We start from the raw sequence: 19,512 nt of genomic DNA, 5'->3' as shown, positions 1-19,512 counted from the left end.
ATTGGACAGTACTGGAAGAAAAAAGAATTACCTACACTAGAAGAATGGATATTGAAAGTTTCCAATTTGGCTGAGATGGCTAAAATCTCAGCCTTCTTGAAAGACATACTCAAGAAAAATATTTAAACAAATGGAAGAACTGGATTGACTATTCAAAATAGATACCAGATTAAGAGATATCAGATTGCCTTTGAATGAAGGAAGTTATTTTTTATTTTAATGGAGGAAGTCAGGATATGCGAAAGAGAAGGATTATAATGGTGTTAGATCTTAAAATTTTAATTTATCAATGTTTGTTTATTGAATTATACCTTGTGTTTGTTCCCGGAAGTCTGGGGGAGGAGGGTGGTTTTGGAGGGAGGGGGGAGGGGGGGAAAATTTATTTGTTTTTTGTAAAACTTTTTCAATAAAATAAATAAATAAAATAAAAAACTAGAAAAAGCAATACTGGGATACAATCCCCAAAATGACAGAATGATCTCGGTCCGAATCCAAGGCAAACCATTCAATATCACAGTAGTTCAAGTCTATGCCCCAACCACTGGTGCTGAAAAAGATGAAATTGACCAGTTCTATGAAGCCCTACAGCACCTGATAGAATTAACACCAAAAAATGGTGTCCTTATCATCATGGAGGATTGGAATGCTAAAGTAGGAAGCCAAAAGATAACCGGAATAACAGGCAAGTATGGCCTTGGAGTACAGAATGAAGCAGGGCACAGGCTGATAGAATTCTGTCAAGATAATACGATGGTCATAGCAAACACTCTTTTCCAACAACCTAAGAGACGACTCTACACATGGACATCACCAGATGGTCAACACAGAAATCAGATTGACTACGTGCTCTGCAGCCAAAGATGGAGAAGCTCTATACAGTCAGTAAAAACAAGACCAAGAGCTGACTGTGGCTCAGATCATGAGCTGCTTCTTGCAAAATTTAGGTTTAAACTAAAGAAAGTAGGGGAAAACACCAGGCCACTCAGGTATGAACTAAATCATATCCCTGATGAATATACAATAGAGGTGACAAATAGATTTAAAGAATTAGATCTGATAGACAGAGTGCCTGAAGAACTATGGACGGAGGTTCGCAACATTGTACAAGAGGTAGCAACTAAAACCATTCCAAAGAAAAAGAAATGCAAGAAAGCAAAATGGCTGTCTGAGGAAGCTCTGCAAATAGCTGAGGAAAGAAGGGAAGCGAAAGGCAAGGGAGAAAGAGAAAGATACACCCAATTGAATGCAGAATTCCAGAGAATAGCTAGAAGAGATAAGAATGCATTCTTAAATGAACAGTCCAAAGAAATAGAAGAAAACAATAGAATAGGGAGGACCAGAGATCTCTTCAAGAAAATTGGAGATATGAAGGGAACGTTTCATGCAAAGATGGGCATGATAAAGGACCAAAATGGCAGGGACCTAACAGAGGCAGAAAAGATTAAGAAGAGGTGGCAAAATTACACAGAAGAACTATACAAGAATGATCTTAACATCCCTGATAACCACAATTGGGTGGTCACTAACCTTGAGCCAGACATCCTAGAATGTGAAGTCAAATGGGCCTTAGGAATTCTGAGCAACAACAAAGCTAGTGGAGGAGACAGTATTCCAGCTGAGCTATTCAAAATCTTAAAAGATGACGCAGTAAAAGTGCTACACCCAATTTGCCAGCAAATTTGGAAAACTCGACAATGGCCACAGGATTGGAAAAGGTCAGTTTACATTCCAATTCCAAAGAAAGGCAATGCCAAAGAATGTTCAAACTATCGCACCATTGCACTCATTTCACATGCTAGTAAGGTTATGCTTAAAATCCTACAAGCTAGCTCCAGCAGTATGTGGATCGAGAACTACCAGAAGTACAGGCAGGATTTCGTAGAGCAGAGGAACTAGAGATCAAATTGCCAATATACGCTGGATCATGGAGAAAGCCAGGGAGTTCCAGAAAAACATCTACTACTGCTAAGCCTTTGATTGTGTGGATCACAACAAATTGTGGCAAGTTCTTAAAGAGATGGGAGTACCAGACCATCTTATTTGTCTCTTGAGAAACCTGCATGCAGGTCAAGAAGCAACAGTGAGAACTGGACACGGAACCACTGATTGGTTCAAAATTGGGAAAGGAGTCTGGCAAGGCTATATACTATCACCCTGCCTATTTAACTTATATGCAGAACACATCATGAGAAAGGCGGGGCTAGATGAATCAAAAATCGGAATTAAGATTGCTGAGAGAAATATCAACAACCTCAGATATGCAGATAATACCACTCTAATGGCAGAAAGCGAAGAGGAACTAAAGAGTCTCTTGATGCGGGTGAAGGAGGAGAGTGCAAAAGTTGGCTTGAAACTCAACATTAAGAAAACTAAAATCATGGCATCCGGCCCTCTCAATTCCTGGCAGATAGATGGTGAAGAAATGGAGGTAGTGACAGATTTTATTTTCCTGGGCTCCAAGATTACCGCAGATGGGGACTGCAGCCAAGAAATTAAAAGACGCTTGCTCCTGGGAAGGCAAATCTAGACAGCATAATAAAAAGCAGAGACATCACCCTGCCAACAAAAGTGCATTATAGTCAAGGCTATGGTTTTCCCAGTTGCAATGTATGGCTGTGAAGGTTGGACCATAAGAAAGGCTGAGCGTCAAAGAATTGAGGCCTTTGAACTCTGGTGCTGGAGAAGACGCCTGCAAGTCCCTTGGACTGCAAGGCGAACAAACAAGTCAGTTCTAGAGAAGATCAACCCTGACTGCTCTTTAGAAGGCCAGATCCTGAAGATGAAACTGAAATACTTTGGCCACCTAATGAGAAAGAAGGACTCACTGGAGAAGAGCCTAATGCTAGGAAAGATTGAGGGCAAAAGAAGAAAAGGACGACAGAGAACGAGGTGGCTGCATGGAGTCACTGAAGCAATAGGCATGAGTTTAGATGGACTCCAGAGGATGGTAGAGGATAGGAAGGCCTGGAGGAATGTTGTCCATGGGGTCGCGACAGGTCGGACACGACTTCGCAACTAACAACAACAAGAAATGATAAATTGGTCCACCTTGGAAAACAATTGACATTAAGAGACAAATGTGAAATATCAAGCTAGAATTAAAAAGAAAAGAAACTAAGGATGGAAATGACTAAATTAAAGGGTTTCAACAGAAATAAGGAAATAAGAGAAAATAAATTGATGGTAATTTACAATTTACCGCGGACCTTATGGGCGTTACGGAAACTTGGTTGGGCACTGAAGGGGGCGTGCCCCTTGTGGAAATGTGCCCACAGGGTTTCCGAGCATTCCATCAGCCGAGGGCCCAGGGTAGGGGTGGGGGGGTGGCGGTTGTTATTAGAGAGAGTCTAGAGCCGAGGGAGACCACTGTACCTCAGATTGCCGGGTGTGAATCCCTCTTTGTGAGGTGGGGTCATAGGTGTCAGATGGGCTTGTTTGTCACGTACCTGGCTCCTTGCGGCGTGACGGCAGCCCTGCCCGAGCTCCTGGAGGTGCTTGCTGGAGTGGCGGTGGAGACCCCCAGACTTATAGTCATGGGGGACTTTAACTTGCCATCGACCGGCATGTCATCGACAGCAGCTCGCGAGTTCACGGCTTCCATGACGGCCTTGGACCTGACTCAAGTAGTTGATGGCCCTACTCACATTGGGGGAGGCACGCTGGACTTGATTTTCAACTCTGGTCAGTGGTTGAAGCATCTGGATTTGAGGGATTTAGTTATCGAACCTTTGTCATGGTCAGATCACTCTCTCCTTCGCCTGGACTTTCTAACCGCCACTCAACACCGCAGGGAGATGGAACCAATACGTTGGTTCCGTCCCAGATGCCTGATGGACTTGGAGAGGTTCCAGACGGAGCTTGGGCCGTTTCCTGAGGGTCTGGCTCACGGCACGGCTGAGGAACTAGTCACGGCTTGGGAACGGGCCGTGGCGGGGGCTTTAGACCGTGTTGTGCCTTTGCGGCCTCTGACCCGGTGTAGGTCTCAACCAGCTCCTTGGTTCTCCAAGGAGCTGAGGGGGATGAAACACCGGAGAAGACGCCTAGAGAGTTCCTGGAGATCCAGTCGTTCAGAGGCTGATCGGACACTAGTTAGGTCCTATAATAGGACCTACCTAGTGGCATTGAGGGAAACGAGACGTTGCTACGTCTCCTCCCTCATTGCGTCGGCAGATAACCGCCCGGCCGCCCTGTTTCGGGTGACTCGCTCTCTCCTTCAACAGGGGGAGCGGGATGACCTGTTGCAGGGACGTGCCGAGGAGTTTAGTGGTTATCTATACGATAAAATCGTTCAGCTTCAGGATGGCTTGGACCAAAATTGGGTGGATCCAGGTGAGATGTCGGAGAGCGGTCTTGTTGAGATTGTTTGGGATGAGTTTGACCCTGTGGCTCCCGAGGACATGGACAGGTTGCTGGGTAGGTTGAACGCCACCACATGTTTACTGGACCCGTGCCCCTCCTGGTTGGTAACTGGCCACGCAGGAGGTGACACGAGGCTGACTCCAGGGGATTACGAATGCTTCTCTGTTGGAGGGGGTCTTTCCGGCCGCCTTGAAAGAGGCGGTGGTGAGACCTCTCCTCAAGAAGCCTTCCCTGGACCCAGCTGTTTTAGGTAATTATCGTCCGGTCTCCAACCTTCGCTTCGTGGCGAAGGTTGTAGAGAGTGTGGTGGCATGTCAATTACCCCGGTACCTGGATGAAACCATCTATCTAGACCCGTTCCAATCCGGCTTTCGGCCCGGGTACAGCACGGAGACGGCTTTGGTCGCGTTGGTGGATGATCTCTGGAGGGCCAGGGACAGGGGTTATTCCTCTGCCTTGGTCCTATTAGACCTCTCAGCGGCTTTTGATACCATCGACCATGGTATCTTGCTGCACCGGTTGGAGGGATTGGGGGTGGGAGGCACCTTTCATCGGTGGTTCTCCTCCTACCTTTCTGATCGGCCGCAGACAGTGTTGACAGGGGGGTAGAGGTCGGCCCCGAGGCGCCTCACTTGTGGGGTGCCACAGGGGTCGATTCTCTCGCCCCTCTTGTTCAACATCTATATGAAGCCTCTGGGTGAGATCATCAGTGGTTTCGGTGTGAGGTATCAGCTGTACGCTGACGATACTCAGCTGTACTTTTCCACACCGGGCCACCCCAACGAAGCTATCGAAGTGCTGTCCCGGTTTCTGGAAGCCGTATGGGTCTGGATGGGGAGAAACAGGCTCAAGCTCAATCCCTCCAAGACAGAGTGGCTGTGGATGCCGGCATCCCGGTACAGTCAGCTGCAGCCGCGGCTGACTGTTGGGGGCGAGTCATTGGCCCCAATGGAGAGGGTGCGCAACTTGGGCGTTCTCCTGGATGGACGGCTGTCCTTTGAAGACCATTTGATGGCCGTCTCCAAGAGAGCTTTTTACCAGGTTCGCCTGGTTCGCCAGTTGCGCCCCTTTCTAGACAGGGATGCCCTATGCACGGTCACTCACGCTCTCGTGACATCTCGTCTGGATTACTGCAATGCTCTCTACATGGGGCTCCCCTTGAGGAGCACCCGGATACTCCAGTTAGTTCAGAATGCGGCTGCGCGGGTGATAGAGGGAGCCCCTCGTGGCTCCCATGTGACACCTCTCCTGCGCAGACTGCACTGGCTACCTGTGGCCTTCCGGGTGCGCTTCAAGGTTTTGGTAATTTATCTTCAAAGCGTTCCATGGCATAGGGCCGGGTTACTTACGGGACCGTCTGCTGCCATCGATTGCCTCTCACCGACCCGTGCGCTCTCACAGGGAGGGACTCCTCAGGGTGCTGTCAGCCAGGCAGTGCCGACTGGCGACACCCAGGGGAAGGGCCTTTTCTGTGGGGGCTCCCACCCTCTGGAACGAACTTCCCCCAGGACTTCGCCAACTTCCTGACCTTCGAACCTTCCACCGCGAGCTTAAGACACATCTATTTATTTGCGCAGGACTGGACTAGAATTTTTGAATTTTTAAATTTTGAATTTGGTTTTAATGGGGTTTTATTATTTGTATTTCTATTTTAAATATTCGGCCTTATTTAATAAGTTTTTTAATTGTTGTTTTATCCTGTATTTATATGTATGTTTTATTCTGGCTGGAAACCGCCCTGAGTCCCTAGGGAGATAGGGCGGTATAAAAATGCGAAAAATAAATAAATAAATAAATACAAATGTGGTGATTTTGAGAAATATATGTGATAAATGGAGAAATAAGAAAGAAATGAATAAGATTAAGATTAGAGGTCAGGGTGGATGGTAATATTGATTATATATTAAATATTATGTACAGATAAATAATTAAAAAGTAGAAAAAAAGAATATTATGGCAGAAATTGAAATATATAAATTATATTTGGGAAATATTTATGTTATAAGCTATATAAGTTTTGACTCCGTCAACACTCTATTCAGAAAAAATATATGTTCGTTTGTATGTTTTTTTTTAAAAAGTTAAAAAATTAGAAAGAACAGTCAATATGTGAATTGTATTTTTTTTATTGATTGATTAATTGCTTTTTTTAATGTCACCATCTCCCTTTTATGGCAACTTTGGGTTGCCTTGCAGGTTATGTTGGTGTTAGAACAAATCCAAAAACAGCAGGACCCTGTTTTTTCTGTTTAGATGTGTACCCTGAATAGGAATAATGTGTTGACAGTGCTCGGGTTTATTAGTTATATTTGAAAGCATTACTATTTTCTAGAATATTTCCAGTCTTCCTCACTGAAACCAGTCAGGATATTTTAACTGATAGAAAATTTGGAAGAATCAATTCTGGCTAACATGTGTACTGTCTCTCATCTCTTGGGCAGGATTGTCAAAACTGGATCACTGGAATGGTATTATGAACATGTCAGAATTCGTTTCAAACATTTTGGAAGTGCTAAGGTGATGCGATCTCTCTATGGAAGGATGTCACATGGACAGAAAACAAGTTCTACTTTGCTTGGTATGAGCAATGGTCTTAGTTAGATTTTTTCAGTAACTTTCTTTAGAGAGCTTGGAAGATTCTATAAACCACTGGATACTGAATTAAATAGCACATCACTATAATTATCTCTGAATGACTGTAGTCTATTTCCACATATTACATTACTCTCAGGCCAGAGAATGTGGTTTTCCAGTTGGTTTGATCCCCATCAACTTTGTTTTAGAAAGTTAGTCACCACTGGGAAATGGTTTGGAAATAGTGAGTTGGAATGAATTATTAGATAGGTATTTCATTCTAAAATTAGGGATTTGTTTGTTTTTTGTTTTTGTTTTTTTGTTTTTTTACATTTATACCCCGCCCTTCTCTGAAGACTCAGGGCGGCTTACAATGTATAAGGCAATAGCCTCATTCTATTTGTATATTTTTTTTTACAAAGTCAACTTATTGCCCCCCCAACAATCTGGGTCCTCATTTTACCTACCTTATAAAGGGTGGAAGGCTGAGTCAACCTTGGGCCGGGCTCGAACCTGCAGTAATTGCAGGCTTTGTGTTCTAATAACAGGCTTCTCTATTGCCTGAGCCATTTGAAAGTAAAAGGACCCACTATTCTAAAGATGATAATATGAAAAAAATGAAAGAATAGGTTGTTTGTAACAGTGAAAATACCAACTAAGTGTATGATGGTCTTTCATATTTTCCAGCATTCAGACTTGGTATGTCATGCCAGGAGAAATAATGATAATATATGGAGAAATAATATAATGTCACTTTCTTGATTGCTTCAAATAAAGTTTGTGACACAGTCATACTTCCTCCAATATAGTAATTGAGAGTGTCTAATTATAGTATGAGCTCCAGTGTTTACTCTTAACCTATCCTTTTGATTAGTAAAACTAGGAACATTCTGTTCTAAAGAATCATTGATTTCTACCATCCTTTTTTCTCAATGACCACAGAATAATTACCAGAAATAATACAACTGAAAATTGTATCAAAAATATACTTGATTGATAAGCAGGAGTTTCTAATCAACAACATTGCAAACCATAAGAAGTTATCATTATTATGCTATGCTTTTTTATTGAAGGAAAGCTTTGTTCTGTTGTAAATATAGTAGTCCTGTATATGGTGCTTCAGTTGGCAAGGGAAGAAAATGCTTCAGAGAATGTGATGGTGCATGTATAGCTCCATCAGGGAAGCTACACAATCCCAGGGAAATGTATTTTAATTTAAGAAATTTAAGATAGGTCTGTGCACTTGAAAGCATGTTTTCCCTTGAATCCAGAGAATTGCACAGATCAATTGATAATATGTAAGTTTTTAGAACTGGCATGAACTTTTAGAACTGAAAATGTCACATTGTTTTACAGATAATCGGCTTAAACTGGGTGAGAGAGTGGTAGGGATATAACACTGCTAGTAAACAACCTAGTATTATGGAGTTGGATTAGAGTAAATGTATTCTTCATATGATGTACTTCATACTATAAAAATATCTGCTTCTGTAAAAGCCTTAAGGATTTGTACCCTTTTTTGTTTAAATAGCCACAAAAAGAATTGTCATATGTCTGTGTACAAGCATTTATGGAACTTTGCTTGTGGTTATTTTCTTTCCAGTTATGGCTCTTTGGATCCAACTTAAGAATTTCATTCTCTTAGTCAAAGGGCACTGATTTTCTGCTGGTTTCTTGGGACACATTAACTTCCAATATCTTTCCTTTAACAAATTATTCAGTATGGCCAGAGTTTTTTCCAGTGTGGTGGCGATAGACTCCAGGCATGGGTTGACACTTGTCCTTTAGTTCTTAGACTGAGTTTAAACTGAAGACATGTCTTCTGCCAACGGTCCCAGTTTCAACTGAGTCTTGAGCTCAGTCAGACCTGTTGGAGAAAAGCTCTTGTATTTTTTTCTTCAATACTTAGGAACCTCAGTTAAGACTTGGAGTTTTTCAATCTCTTGTGAGGCTAGGATTGGAGACTCAGCGGAGCTGGTTAAAGGAGCCTTGGCTGAAGCTGCTGTTTCCTCTAGCGAAAATTTTTCTGGCGCTAAATGCTCGGCTGTCAGGAGGCCCAAATACACAGAGCCTCACTGACAGCGGGCAACATTTTGTAAGAGTGGGAAGGGCCGTTATCCCGAAAATGCTGTGGAAATAATTTGCTTGATCAAAGGCTGGGAGCAAAGCTGAAGAGCGGACAGCCCATGGACGGCAAGAAGCTACACCAGAGGTAGTGTGGGTGTGCTGGAAAGATGTGACACAGCTAGCCTGACTCCCTGCTGGGACGGTGTTTGCTGGGCTCCAATTTGAGCACGAAAAGCCTAGGGAGACAGCAGCGGCTCAGCGCGCATTTACAGAGCACTCTCAAGGCTGCCTGCCCGGAAGGGAGTGCAGACCTTGAGCAGCAAAGGGCCAAAACAGGATTTCCCTCTGCCTGGCTGCCTGCCTCATAAAGAGAACAGTCTCGGGGTGGTGGCCTGTGGCCTGGCATTTGGACAGTCACAACAGACTGCTGCAACTTCTGAAGGAGCCTGCTAATGTCGGAGTGGTGAGATATATAGCAGGCTGCTAAGACCATATTTATTAGAGTGATCATGGAAGTTTGCCATGCTAGTCCGTTTTCTGATCAGGCACTGGTGGCTGCTGACCTGGATCTAAGTCAGATATCTGAAGCAGGCCCTTCTACAGGGTTCAGACCCTGTACAGTCCCTTTCACCACTACCTCAGGGAAGGGAGGTGAACAGGAATAGCAAGGCCTCACCCAAACATCTTTCACTCCGACAGTGGCGGGGATCCACCAGGTGGAGAATTCTGTGTGGATATGCCACAGATGATCCAAAGATGGATTTCGGAAGTGGTGAAAAGAGGATTTGAGGCAGGTATAGGCCATAACTGCCAAATACTTTCAATGATCCTGGAGGTGTTACGACAGGGACGGTTCCAACCCTATCAGGAAAGGATGGCCTTGGATTCAGATCAAGGCCCCAACTCCTCGTCCTTTTCTGAGGACAGTGAGGACTTTGTCTCTATGGAAGAGGGACAGATTGATCAAGAGCTGTCGGAGAAGGAGGGCCTGACACCCAACCAACCAGTCTTTAAGGGTCTGTTCAGGCCCCATTTATTCAAGGCCAAGAGTTAAACCCGTTTGCGGGCAAACACCTCTAGAGCAGACAATGTAATTGGGGAACAGGACCCCGCTGACCTGCTTTTTTCTGAACCAATGATGGAAGGGAGACTATCCCAGTGCCTCCGCTATTTATTGATGTCATTCAACGACAGTGGGTGGTGCCGAATGCTTACCCCAGCCCCACATCGTTTGACAAGAAGTTGTATAATATGGCACCTGACCTCACCAAACTCCTTCAGACCCCTGAGGTCGATGAGCCAGTGGTGGCATTGGCATCCTCATCTGCTACCCTCAACAAGGCTGAGGACGTGTTAAGACTGGAGGAAAGAAAATGAGTTAGCGCTTCGCATGATGATTTTTTGCATAGGGATTGTTCCCTGGGCATGGCTCCACGCCAGGCCTATGCAGTGGTTTCTGCTCCCCTTTCAGAGGTCAGGCAGGAGCAACTCACCTGTGCGGGTTCAAATTCCAGAGTGGTATTAAGATCCTTCCTCTGGTGAGCATCAGACCTCATGAACAGGGGTTGTGTTTTCAGGGAATGGGAGTGTCTGATTATAACCACAAAACGCCAGCCTAGGGGGCTGGGGAGCCTATTGCCAGAATCTCGTGACACAGGGGAAGTGATCACAGGTAGACTTTTGCCAAAGCATAAATTGGCTGGAGTTGAGGGCGGCCTGCTTAGTTCTCACAGAATTCAGGGAACAGATTGCTGGCCATTATATCCTCCTCTTCACCGACAATGTGGCCACAAAGGCACACATAAACAGACAAGGGGGCACATGCTTGAAGTCACTCATGACAGAGGCAGAGCAGCTAGGTTGCTGGGCAGAGAAGAATGTACTGACCATCAGAGTGGAGCACATTTTGGGCTCGAAAAATGTGCAGGCAGATTGGCTGAGCAGGGCCACCATAAGCCATTCAGAGTGGCAACTGCATCTGGACTTGTTCAAGGAGATAATGGATCTGTTTGGTCGGCCAGTTCTGGAACTTTTTGCTTCCCCGGCAAACAGCCAATTGCCTTGCTTCTTCTCCAAGTTCCCGGATTCAGGGTTGGAGGGGGTCAATGCCCTTCGTTACCCATGGCCCCGGGGACTCCTGTATGCCTTCCCGCTCCTGGCCTTGATTCCATGGGTGGTCAGAAGGGTATTAGAAGAGAAGGCAGAGGTGAACTTAGCACCCCACTGGCTCAGGCGTCCTTGGTTCGCGGATCTGGTTGGCCTGTCAATTTGCAGACCATGGAGGATTCCTCCGGACAGAATCTCCCTCAGCCAGGGTCCCATCAGTCATCAGTAGCCACAGTGGAACAGTTCCCCTCTAGTGTGATACACACGATCCAGGTGGCCAGACGACCATCCACAACTAGGATTTATAATGCTATGTGGAAAAGTTTTTGTAGTTGGTGTACTACACATAACATAGATCCAACCAAGGTATCGATTCCTCAACTACTGGAATTTCTACAGGAGGGCCTGAATAAGGGATTGGCGCTGAACACTCTGTGCAGGCAAGTGGCAGCCTTGGCTTCGGTCTTGTCGTGTGGGACTCTGCAGTTCATTGCACAACATCCAGTGGTGCAGAGATTCCTCAAGGGAGCCACAAATTTAAAACCACCAGTGGTTCATCAATATCCCACTTGGGATCTGCCCAGGGTACTACAAGCCCTTATCAAGGCGCCATTCAAACCTCTCAGGACCAACTACCTTAGTTTCTAACTTGTAAGGTGATCTTTTTGGTGGCTATAACATCTGCCAGGAGAATATCAGAGTTAGCGGCATTCTCCATTAAGGAGGATCATTGCATCTTTCACCTCAACAGGGTAGTGTTGAGGCTGGATCCAACCTTCATACCCAAAACTAATCCTTTATTTCATAGAATGCAAGAGTTAATTTTACCAAATTTCTGCCTGAATCCATCCCATGCCCGGGAATGAGAATGGCATATACTGGAGGTGAGAAGGGCACTGCATATTTATATTAAATGAACAGCAACCTTCCAGAAGATGGAAGCTCTCTTTGTCTCGTTTCAATTAGCGACTATGGGGCAAAAGGTTACGGCATCGATGGTCAGCAGATGGCTTTGTGCGACCATTGCCAAGGCTTATGATTTACAGGCCTCGAGCGCTCACAGCGCGCTCCACTAGGAGCGCTGCCACGACGGCAGCAAGGGTAGAAGACGCAGGCCTTGGTAGAAGAGATATGTCGACGAGCGACCTGGACCTCGCCTTCGCCTTTTATCAGGCATTATAGGCTCAACTCCTTTGCCTCAGCTGAGGCTGCATTTGATAGGCAGGTCTTGCAATAGGTTCTGGGAATGACTGGGGGACAGGACCAGAAGAAGGCCCTCCCGTAAGGACAGCCAGCAATGCAGCTCACCAGCTCAAATCCCCCTGCAACTCAGACTAATCTGAGCACAACCAAGCCCGCACCCAAACAGGACACACCCCAGCCAATCAGAGCACAAAAAAACCCCATCCAATCAGAGCACAGCCAAGTTCCCACCCAATCAGTTCAAACCCCCACTAGCAGTTAAAAGGAAGAAACAGCTGCAATCACACATTGCTCCCAGAAGCACGAAGCTGAAGCCTGACGATGACAAATGAAACTTCGTCGAAACATCGCCAAGACACTTCCAATTTTATGCGGGAGAAAACCCGAAAAACCAAAGATCTACATACAAACACCTGTCGTGTCCCACTGCTCCGCTGACGGCCGGGTCAGGGAAATCCGAATCAGGCGTGCCTCTGCAGCTCTGCCAAAGTCCTAGCAAAGTCCTCAGGGCAGGCAGGAGACCAGAAAGTGACTTCAGCAAGATATGTTTAGACTTTGCCTGACTCAGAGAATGCCAGAAAGCAGGTCCTTTATATAGGCCATGGGGTGTGGCTCCATGACTCAGCACTTATCCAGGCCTGCCCCTCCCTTCCTTCTGTTGCCTCCATCTATCAAGTCTTCTGACGCGAGAGTCACTCCAGTCTGCAGCTGTTGGCAATTGACCTCCCTCAGGCTCACATGCTGTGGAGAAGGGGGAGGGGTCTAGTTGCTCCGTTTGCCTGGGCATGGAGCCAGAGCTGGGGGCTGGAGATACTTCCTCCTCTTCAGCCTGTCTGGGCATGGAGCCAGGGCTGGGGCCGGGAGGCATACTAGGACATTCCTCCGTGTTCGGAAGCAGATAAGAAGGCCCCGGCTGTGGTGAGATCGGACGAGACACAACAACACCCGCGAAAACCTCAGAAAACATATATATGTATGTATGTATGTATGTATATGATATGTAGTTTATATATTTATGCTTATTAGAAACTCTAAAATGAATTAAAATAAAAATATATAAAAAGAGTAGAGTCTAAATTCATGATTTGGCAATACCAGTCCTAAGGGGAAAAAATGTCACAAAAATAAGCAGTTTTTAGAATTCATCAATATGAGACTGAAGAAAAAAAAGTCTGATCTGGAAATTGCAGATACGAAATATTGCATCTTTTGAAGAGAGGGAATACATATTTTACTAACTGAATGAATAACAAACCAATAACTAAATATTACTAAATAAAATAAATGAGAGCCAGTTTGGAGTAGTGGTTAAGGTATCAGGCTAGAAACCAAGAGACCCCCCCCCCTAGTTTTAGAAACTCCCCCCCCCTTAGGCATAAAGGCAGCTGGGTGATCTTGGACAAATCATATTTTCTTTGCCCTCGGATGCAAGCAGTGGCAAACAACTACCAACAAACTTTGCCAAGGAACTTGAGCAGGCAATCTCTGAGAATTGGATACAATTGAACAGAAGGGGTGGAAAAATCCCTACAGACTCAGCCAGGTTTGAAGCTGAGACGGAATATGAAAACCCATATACAGGCATAAAGCTGCTTAAATGGCCCTCTTCCATTGTCCTGTATCTTCTCCTTCTTTTAGTCTCTGTATTAAAAAGGATCGGCATTTAGGTCTGATAAAATGCTGTATTCTCATTCACTTGAACACAGATGGAACATTTTTATGATCAAGGTCAGATAGAAGCATATAGTCACCTTCTTTCTATATGGTTGAAATTGGTGAAAAAATTATATCTATTGTAGCCATAAGATAGGAGTGTTGGGAAATTTTACTACAATGAAAATTTAGCTGTACTCTGCCTGAGAACTAACATTTGGAAATCTTGAGGAAATTCAGCTAAAATTCAAGAGAATATTCTGATTTGGATTAGATTTACAACTGTATCCTTCATGATATCCTTCTTAAAAATGATTTCACAATAATTTTATATAACAATTTTGAAGCATTGGAATAATTTTCAGTACATACTTACTGGGAAATTCTGGAAGTTCCCACATCTTAAATTTGCCAAGTCAGTCTGTCTGTCCCGCCATCCCTTCCTCCCCTCTCTCATTTATAAAGTTGCCCATCACACCAGAAGTGACTGCAACATCCATAAATCAATAAAACCACAATATAAAAGCATTCATTATAACATTATTATAAAATAGAAAATATAAAGAATTATTATTAAATATAGAAAATCATCAAAAAATGAAATATCATCAGTAAAAATGAACCACAAACAGAAAAAAAATATGACAACCACATTTCATCCATTAAAAGAAAACTACCCTAAAATGTTACTGATTCTCTAGGACCTCCAAACCTGGTGTCATAGCCAAACCTTAAGGGCCTTCTTGAATATTAATAGTGATGAAGGAAACCAAAATTTGGAGAGAAAATATTCCATAAGGTGGGCATCAAGCCCTGCCTCCTGGCACCATCAGATGTAGGACCCTCACAGATTCAACTTTGAAAAACTCAGATACTCCGCCCTTTTGTCATTCATTCATTCATTCTTTATTTATTTATTTATTTATTTATTTATTTATTTATTTATTTGTCAAACACAACAGTATATATATAAGTATAAGCATGAAATAACCATATGACTTGGATACAACCAAAGGGAACATTAGGACAGGAACGGTAGGCACACTGGTGCTCTTATGCACACCCCTTACAGACCTCTTAGGAATGGGGTGAGGTCAACAGTAGATAGTCTTTGGTTAAAGCTTTGGGGATTTTGGGAACAGACCACAGAGTCAGGTAGTGCATTCCAGGCATTAACAACTCTGTTACTGAAGTCATATTTTCTACAATCAAGATTGGAGCAGTTCACTTTAAGTTTAAATCTATTGTGTGCTCATGTATTTTTGTGGTTGAAGCTGAAGTAGTCTTCAACAGGAAGGACATTGTAGCAGACGATTTTATGAGCTATACTCAGGTCATGGCAAAGGCGGCAGAGTTCTAAATTTTCTAAACCCAGGATTTCAAGTCTGGTGGCATAAGGTGTTATTCTGATAATTTATTGGGTGCGTTATGTTTGTGCTAAATCAACAGGCTTTGAAAAAAGCTGGCACAATTACATGAGTGTGTGTAGGAGGTGTCTGTCATGTCCCACCCCCCACTCCGATGAATGAGTCAAGGAAGTCCGTGACAAACTTGGCAACGAAGCCTCTGCAGCTTGCCAAGTCCCTTCGAGGTTTATCAGGGCAGGCAGGAGTCCAAGTTGTGACTTCAGGTCCGGTATCAGCAAACTCGATAAGACTTTGCTTGACTCAAGGTTGGAATGCCAAAAGCAGGTCTGTATAGGCTGTGGGGTGTGGCTCCATGACTCAGCATTTATCCAGGCCTGCCCCTCCCTTCCTTCTGCTGGCGTCGCCTCTCAGCTCTCCAGAAGCGAGGATCCTCCCACTTTGAATTGTCTTCAGCTGGATCTGCTGTCTGGGAAAGGGAGGGGTCAGAAGGAGTAGGCCCGAGCAATTCCAATACCTGACTGGCTTCCTGCTCTGACGGCTGAGCCAAAGGAATGCACACTGTATGAGTGAGATTTATTGGGCTACTCCTTTCACTCCTGGAATTGTCTCCGGGCATAGGGCCAGGGCCGGGGGCTGGAGGCATGACAGGCCGTTCATCTTCATTATCAGACTCGGAGTCTGATAACAGGCCTGGTTGGAGACTGGAGGGGCCTGGCTGAGGAGAGGAGGGAGGACGAGTCACAACAGTGTCACTCTTATTCTTGCACACATTTCATGGTGCAGGGACAATCAGTGGAATGTAGTGATGTCCCTATCACATTCCAAGTGTGCATAATTATTAACTATTGAGTACATTCCTTTAACAGCTTATACACCATTTCACAGATATGTAAAAGGACTGCTATTTTCTATTGCTTTTTGTTGATTAGCTATAAACTCTGATAAATGTAATTAGACTTTGACCCTACATCATGTTTACTATAAAGTCTGATTTAAAATAGCTTAATTTCTTTAATTCTAGATCTGCGTGGCAGAGTACATAGCTTGCCAGATGTCACCAGTAAGTTGGTTTTTTTCATGGTCATGTACAAATTCTTTAGACTCTGAAATAGTGTTGTCATTTTGAAAGAATCTTGAGAATTGAGTCTCTTACTATTTCAGATTTCAGACATTGAGTCCATATTATAGGCAGGAATTCATCCATTCAAAACAAACAAACAAAAACCCTAGAAACCAGATGTTGATGTCCTGAGCAGAAGTGGGACAAAACCTGTAACATTGCCTTTGAGTTGATGATTTATATGTTCAATTTTTTTGGCATGATACAGAAGTGGTTTGCCATTGGTCACTTCTAAGATGTTTGTTCAGTAGCTTGCTAATGCAAAACCGGACTTTACAGCTTTGGGGAACTCCGAAAGGGAAACAGTGCTCTTTTAAGAAAATAGCTTGGGACGGGGATGGTCATTTGAAAATTGGACCAAAGGGCCATTCCATTCACAGCAATTGAAGTGTGAATTCTTTGATGGAGATTGCTCCATGTCTTTGTTCCTAATTTCTTAATTGTGTCATCATAAACATGTTGTTAAGCTGTTATTGCACCATTACCTGTTGGTTCTGAGATCTGATTTGTGTTTTAAGTTGTCTTGCTTCATCTTCCTTGCAGTTTAGTTCAGTTTGGTTCAGCAAATGAGTCATTTCATTTTTTTTCCTTTTTCCCATTCAGAGTTTTCATTAAATCTCTTCTTTTCTCTTGATTTCTCATTCCTCCCTGTCCCCAAAGTAACACCATCATATTATTTGGGAATCAGTTCTCTTTCTTGGAGATCCTTCCATTTAGCCAGAAATCTTTTACTCGTCGTTCTGAAACTGGCTACAGTGGTTTTCTAGAGAACACTTTGGTTGAAAATATCTTCAAATTATGTCCTCAAACAACCTAAGTACAGGCACTTTCTGTTCAAACAAGTCACAGAAGTATATCTTAAAATTCGTAAAAGTGTTTCAATGAATCTTGGCAGGATGCATTCCCTCATGCACTTTAATATGAGTGGAAAAAATCCAAGTCTATTATAAGATAAAATTTAGAGCTGTTTATGTTGTTCCATACTTGCCAGGGGAACAAAAAACAGTCCACTTTCTGAACCTCATTTTGGATTTGGCTATTGTCTCAAAGTAGATAGATTGACTCCAATTGAGCCCTGGTCAAACTGAGACAAACCTCTGAATGGAATCCTGTGGTCTGTTGTGGATCACTATAAGTGGCCAGGAAATTATAGATACCAACACCTTGAGAAATATCCTGTTTTTTTCTGATAAAAGTCCAACAATTAACAATATTAATTTTAGGTAATAATGTGTAACATTAAAGTTTAACATTAATTACAGTTCATAAAGAGTCAGCCTGTAATATAACCAGTGGCTATGAATATCATTTATCAACAGTATCATCAGAATTAAAGGCCTTTTTTTGGGTAGAGTTTAATGAATACTAACAAGAAGTGATACCACCAAGAAGATCTCATGTGGTTATTATAATAGTCTGACTAATCTACAGTGGGAGAAAATGGTATCCCAGGTATCCTGCCTTCCAAGTTGCTTTCATTTGTCAGCCTAACTAGCCAAAAGCAAGGACAAGTTCTTTCAACAGTGTCTTTATATGAGAATACTTTTCATTAGTTATTGCTTGCAGGGCAATTGTAAGAAGGGCATTCATGGACCAGATGACTGTAAATGAGAAGTGAAGTTACCATTGGGAATGCATATACAGCAATATCAGTTTCTAAATCAGTGAAATGATGGCAGCAATTGAACCTGACATTTTCTGGAATTTAAAATATGGTCTGTAACTAAGCTGTAGCTTCTCTGGTAGGTATCTGATCAACATATGTTTGTTTGCATACATGCGTGTGTCTTTCTTATCCAGGTGATTATCACTTGTACAGGAATAATGGGAGTGAGGAGCGGGAAACAAGTGATGATGTGGATGGAGCAGAATCTGAGTCTTATGCCAGGGTAAGGATAATTCATGTATTTTTTTTCCATGCATGTTTTACATAATGTGGAACTTCATTATTAAATCATATCGCCCTTTGTTTTCCTCAGTACGCCCCCTCTTATGAGTTTATCTGAGAAAAGGTGCTTCTTTTACTGTAACTGTACTGTAACTTTCTGACACAAATCTCTCTTGGTTTTGAACAGTCCAAACAAAAATTCTAGTAACTTAGATACATTTCCAGAAATATGCTCATGCCTCATGCATGTCTGAATTCTCAAGGACTGAATCTTTTCCATTGTCTTCTTTCAAGATATTTTTTGATTTCTCACCTACAGTCCTGATATTCCCAGGTTTAAGCAATGCTTCTTGCAATTTAACCTCTTGAGTTAAAATCAACCAGGCATAACCACCTGCAGAGGCCTGATGAAAATGAGGAATATTTTGACTGAAGCCTTTCTAGATAAGAGTACTATCTGGAACATCTGGATGGATGTTATCCTTTATTGAAGATCATGTGAAATGTAATATCTTATATTTCCAGTGAAATATTAAATCTTTCACTTTTTGTGCTTCCTAAGATGCGCAAGAAAAAGCGCCTACTTTCTGTACATTCCTTTGATTTTGAAACCGACTCAGAATATTCTTCTCAATCTCGCCGTCAATCTGTCCAGCTTTCTCGATGTCCTGGGAAAGAAGACTTTCAGGTATTAGGGATCTGGTGGTGGTGTGAATCTAAGATCCTTTTCTCTTCTTTCAGTTTCTTTTCTATTCATTGAACTTTGTTAGTCTAGTGTGTAGCCTAAGAGTTTTTAATATGAGAAATATATTCAAACTAAGGCTATTGAAAATCTATGAAATGCCTGGGGCTCTTTGCTTTTTTTCAGAAAAAATCAAAATGTTCCATGTACTCAGCAGTGTGAGTCTTTCAGCAGAAACGGGTTCTTTGCAACATCTCCTGGAATGACCATCTGATCTCATAAACTGAGCAAAAAACATTTTTAGATTCTTTCATGATGAGAGAACATAGCTTGGGATCTTAGCTTCTTATGTCAGAGTTTGCTACCTTTGGCATCTTGGATGAGTTCAGTTTTGCTACATTTTCAGAATGTAGGTAGACGGGTTGAATTTCTGTCAAATATAAAAAAATGTGGCAAGAGCCAACTTTCAGTTTTAATGCACTTTACCCATTTC

General features: G+C 43.2%; 1 protein-coding gene across 9 annotated transcripts in view; it reads left to right on the top strand.

Annotated features, from left to right (window-relative positions):
• MLPH (melanophilin) overlaps positions 1-19,512 on the top strand; it is a 135,687-nt gene that overhangs the window by 41,917 nt on the left and 74,258 nt on the right. For 6 of the 9 annotated variants that reach the window (XM_058184779.1, XM_058184771.1, XM_058184763.1 and 3 more), the window contains 4 exons: positions 6,801-6,937; positions 16,351-16,389; positions 18,250-18,338; positions 18,900-19,025. In XM_058184779.1, coding sequence (XP_058040762.1) covers positions 6,801-6,937; positions 16,351-16,389; positions 18,250-18,338; positions 18,900-19,025 — 391 coding nt within the window. The remainder of the gene's footprint in view (positions 1-6,800; positions 6,938-16,350; positions 16,390-18,249; positions 18,339-18,899; positions 19,026-19,512) is intronic. The other 3 variants (XM_058184805.1, XM_058184788.1, XM_058184814.1) reach the window with 3 other exon arrangements.

The sequence above is a fragment of the Ahaetulla prasina genome, chromosome 1, assembly GCF_028640845.1.
Source record: "Ahaetulla prasina isolate Xishuangbanna chromosome 1, ASM2864084v1, whole genome shotgun sequence".
Taxonomy (NCBI): Eukaryota; Metazoa; Chordata; class Lepidosauria; order Squamata; family Colubridae; genus Ahaetulla; species Ahaetulla prasina.
This window is presented reverse-complemented; position numbering and strand designations above follow the sequence as displayed.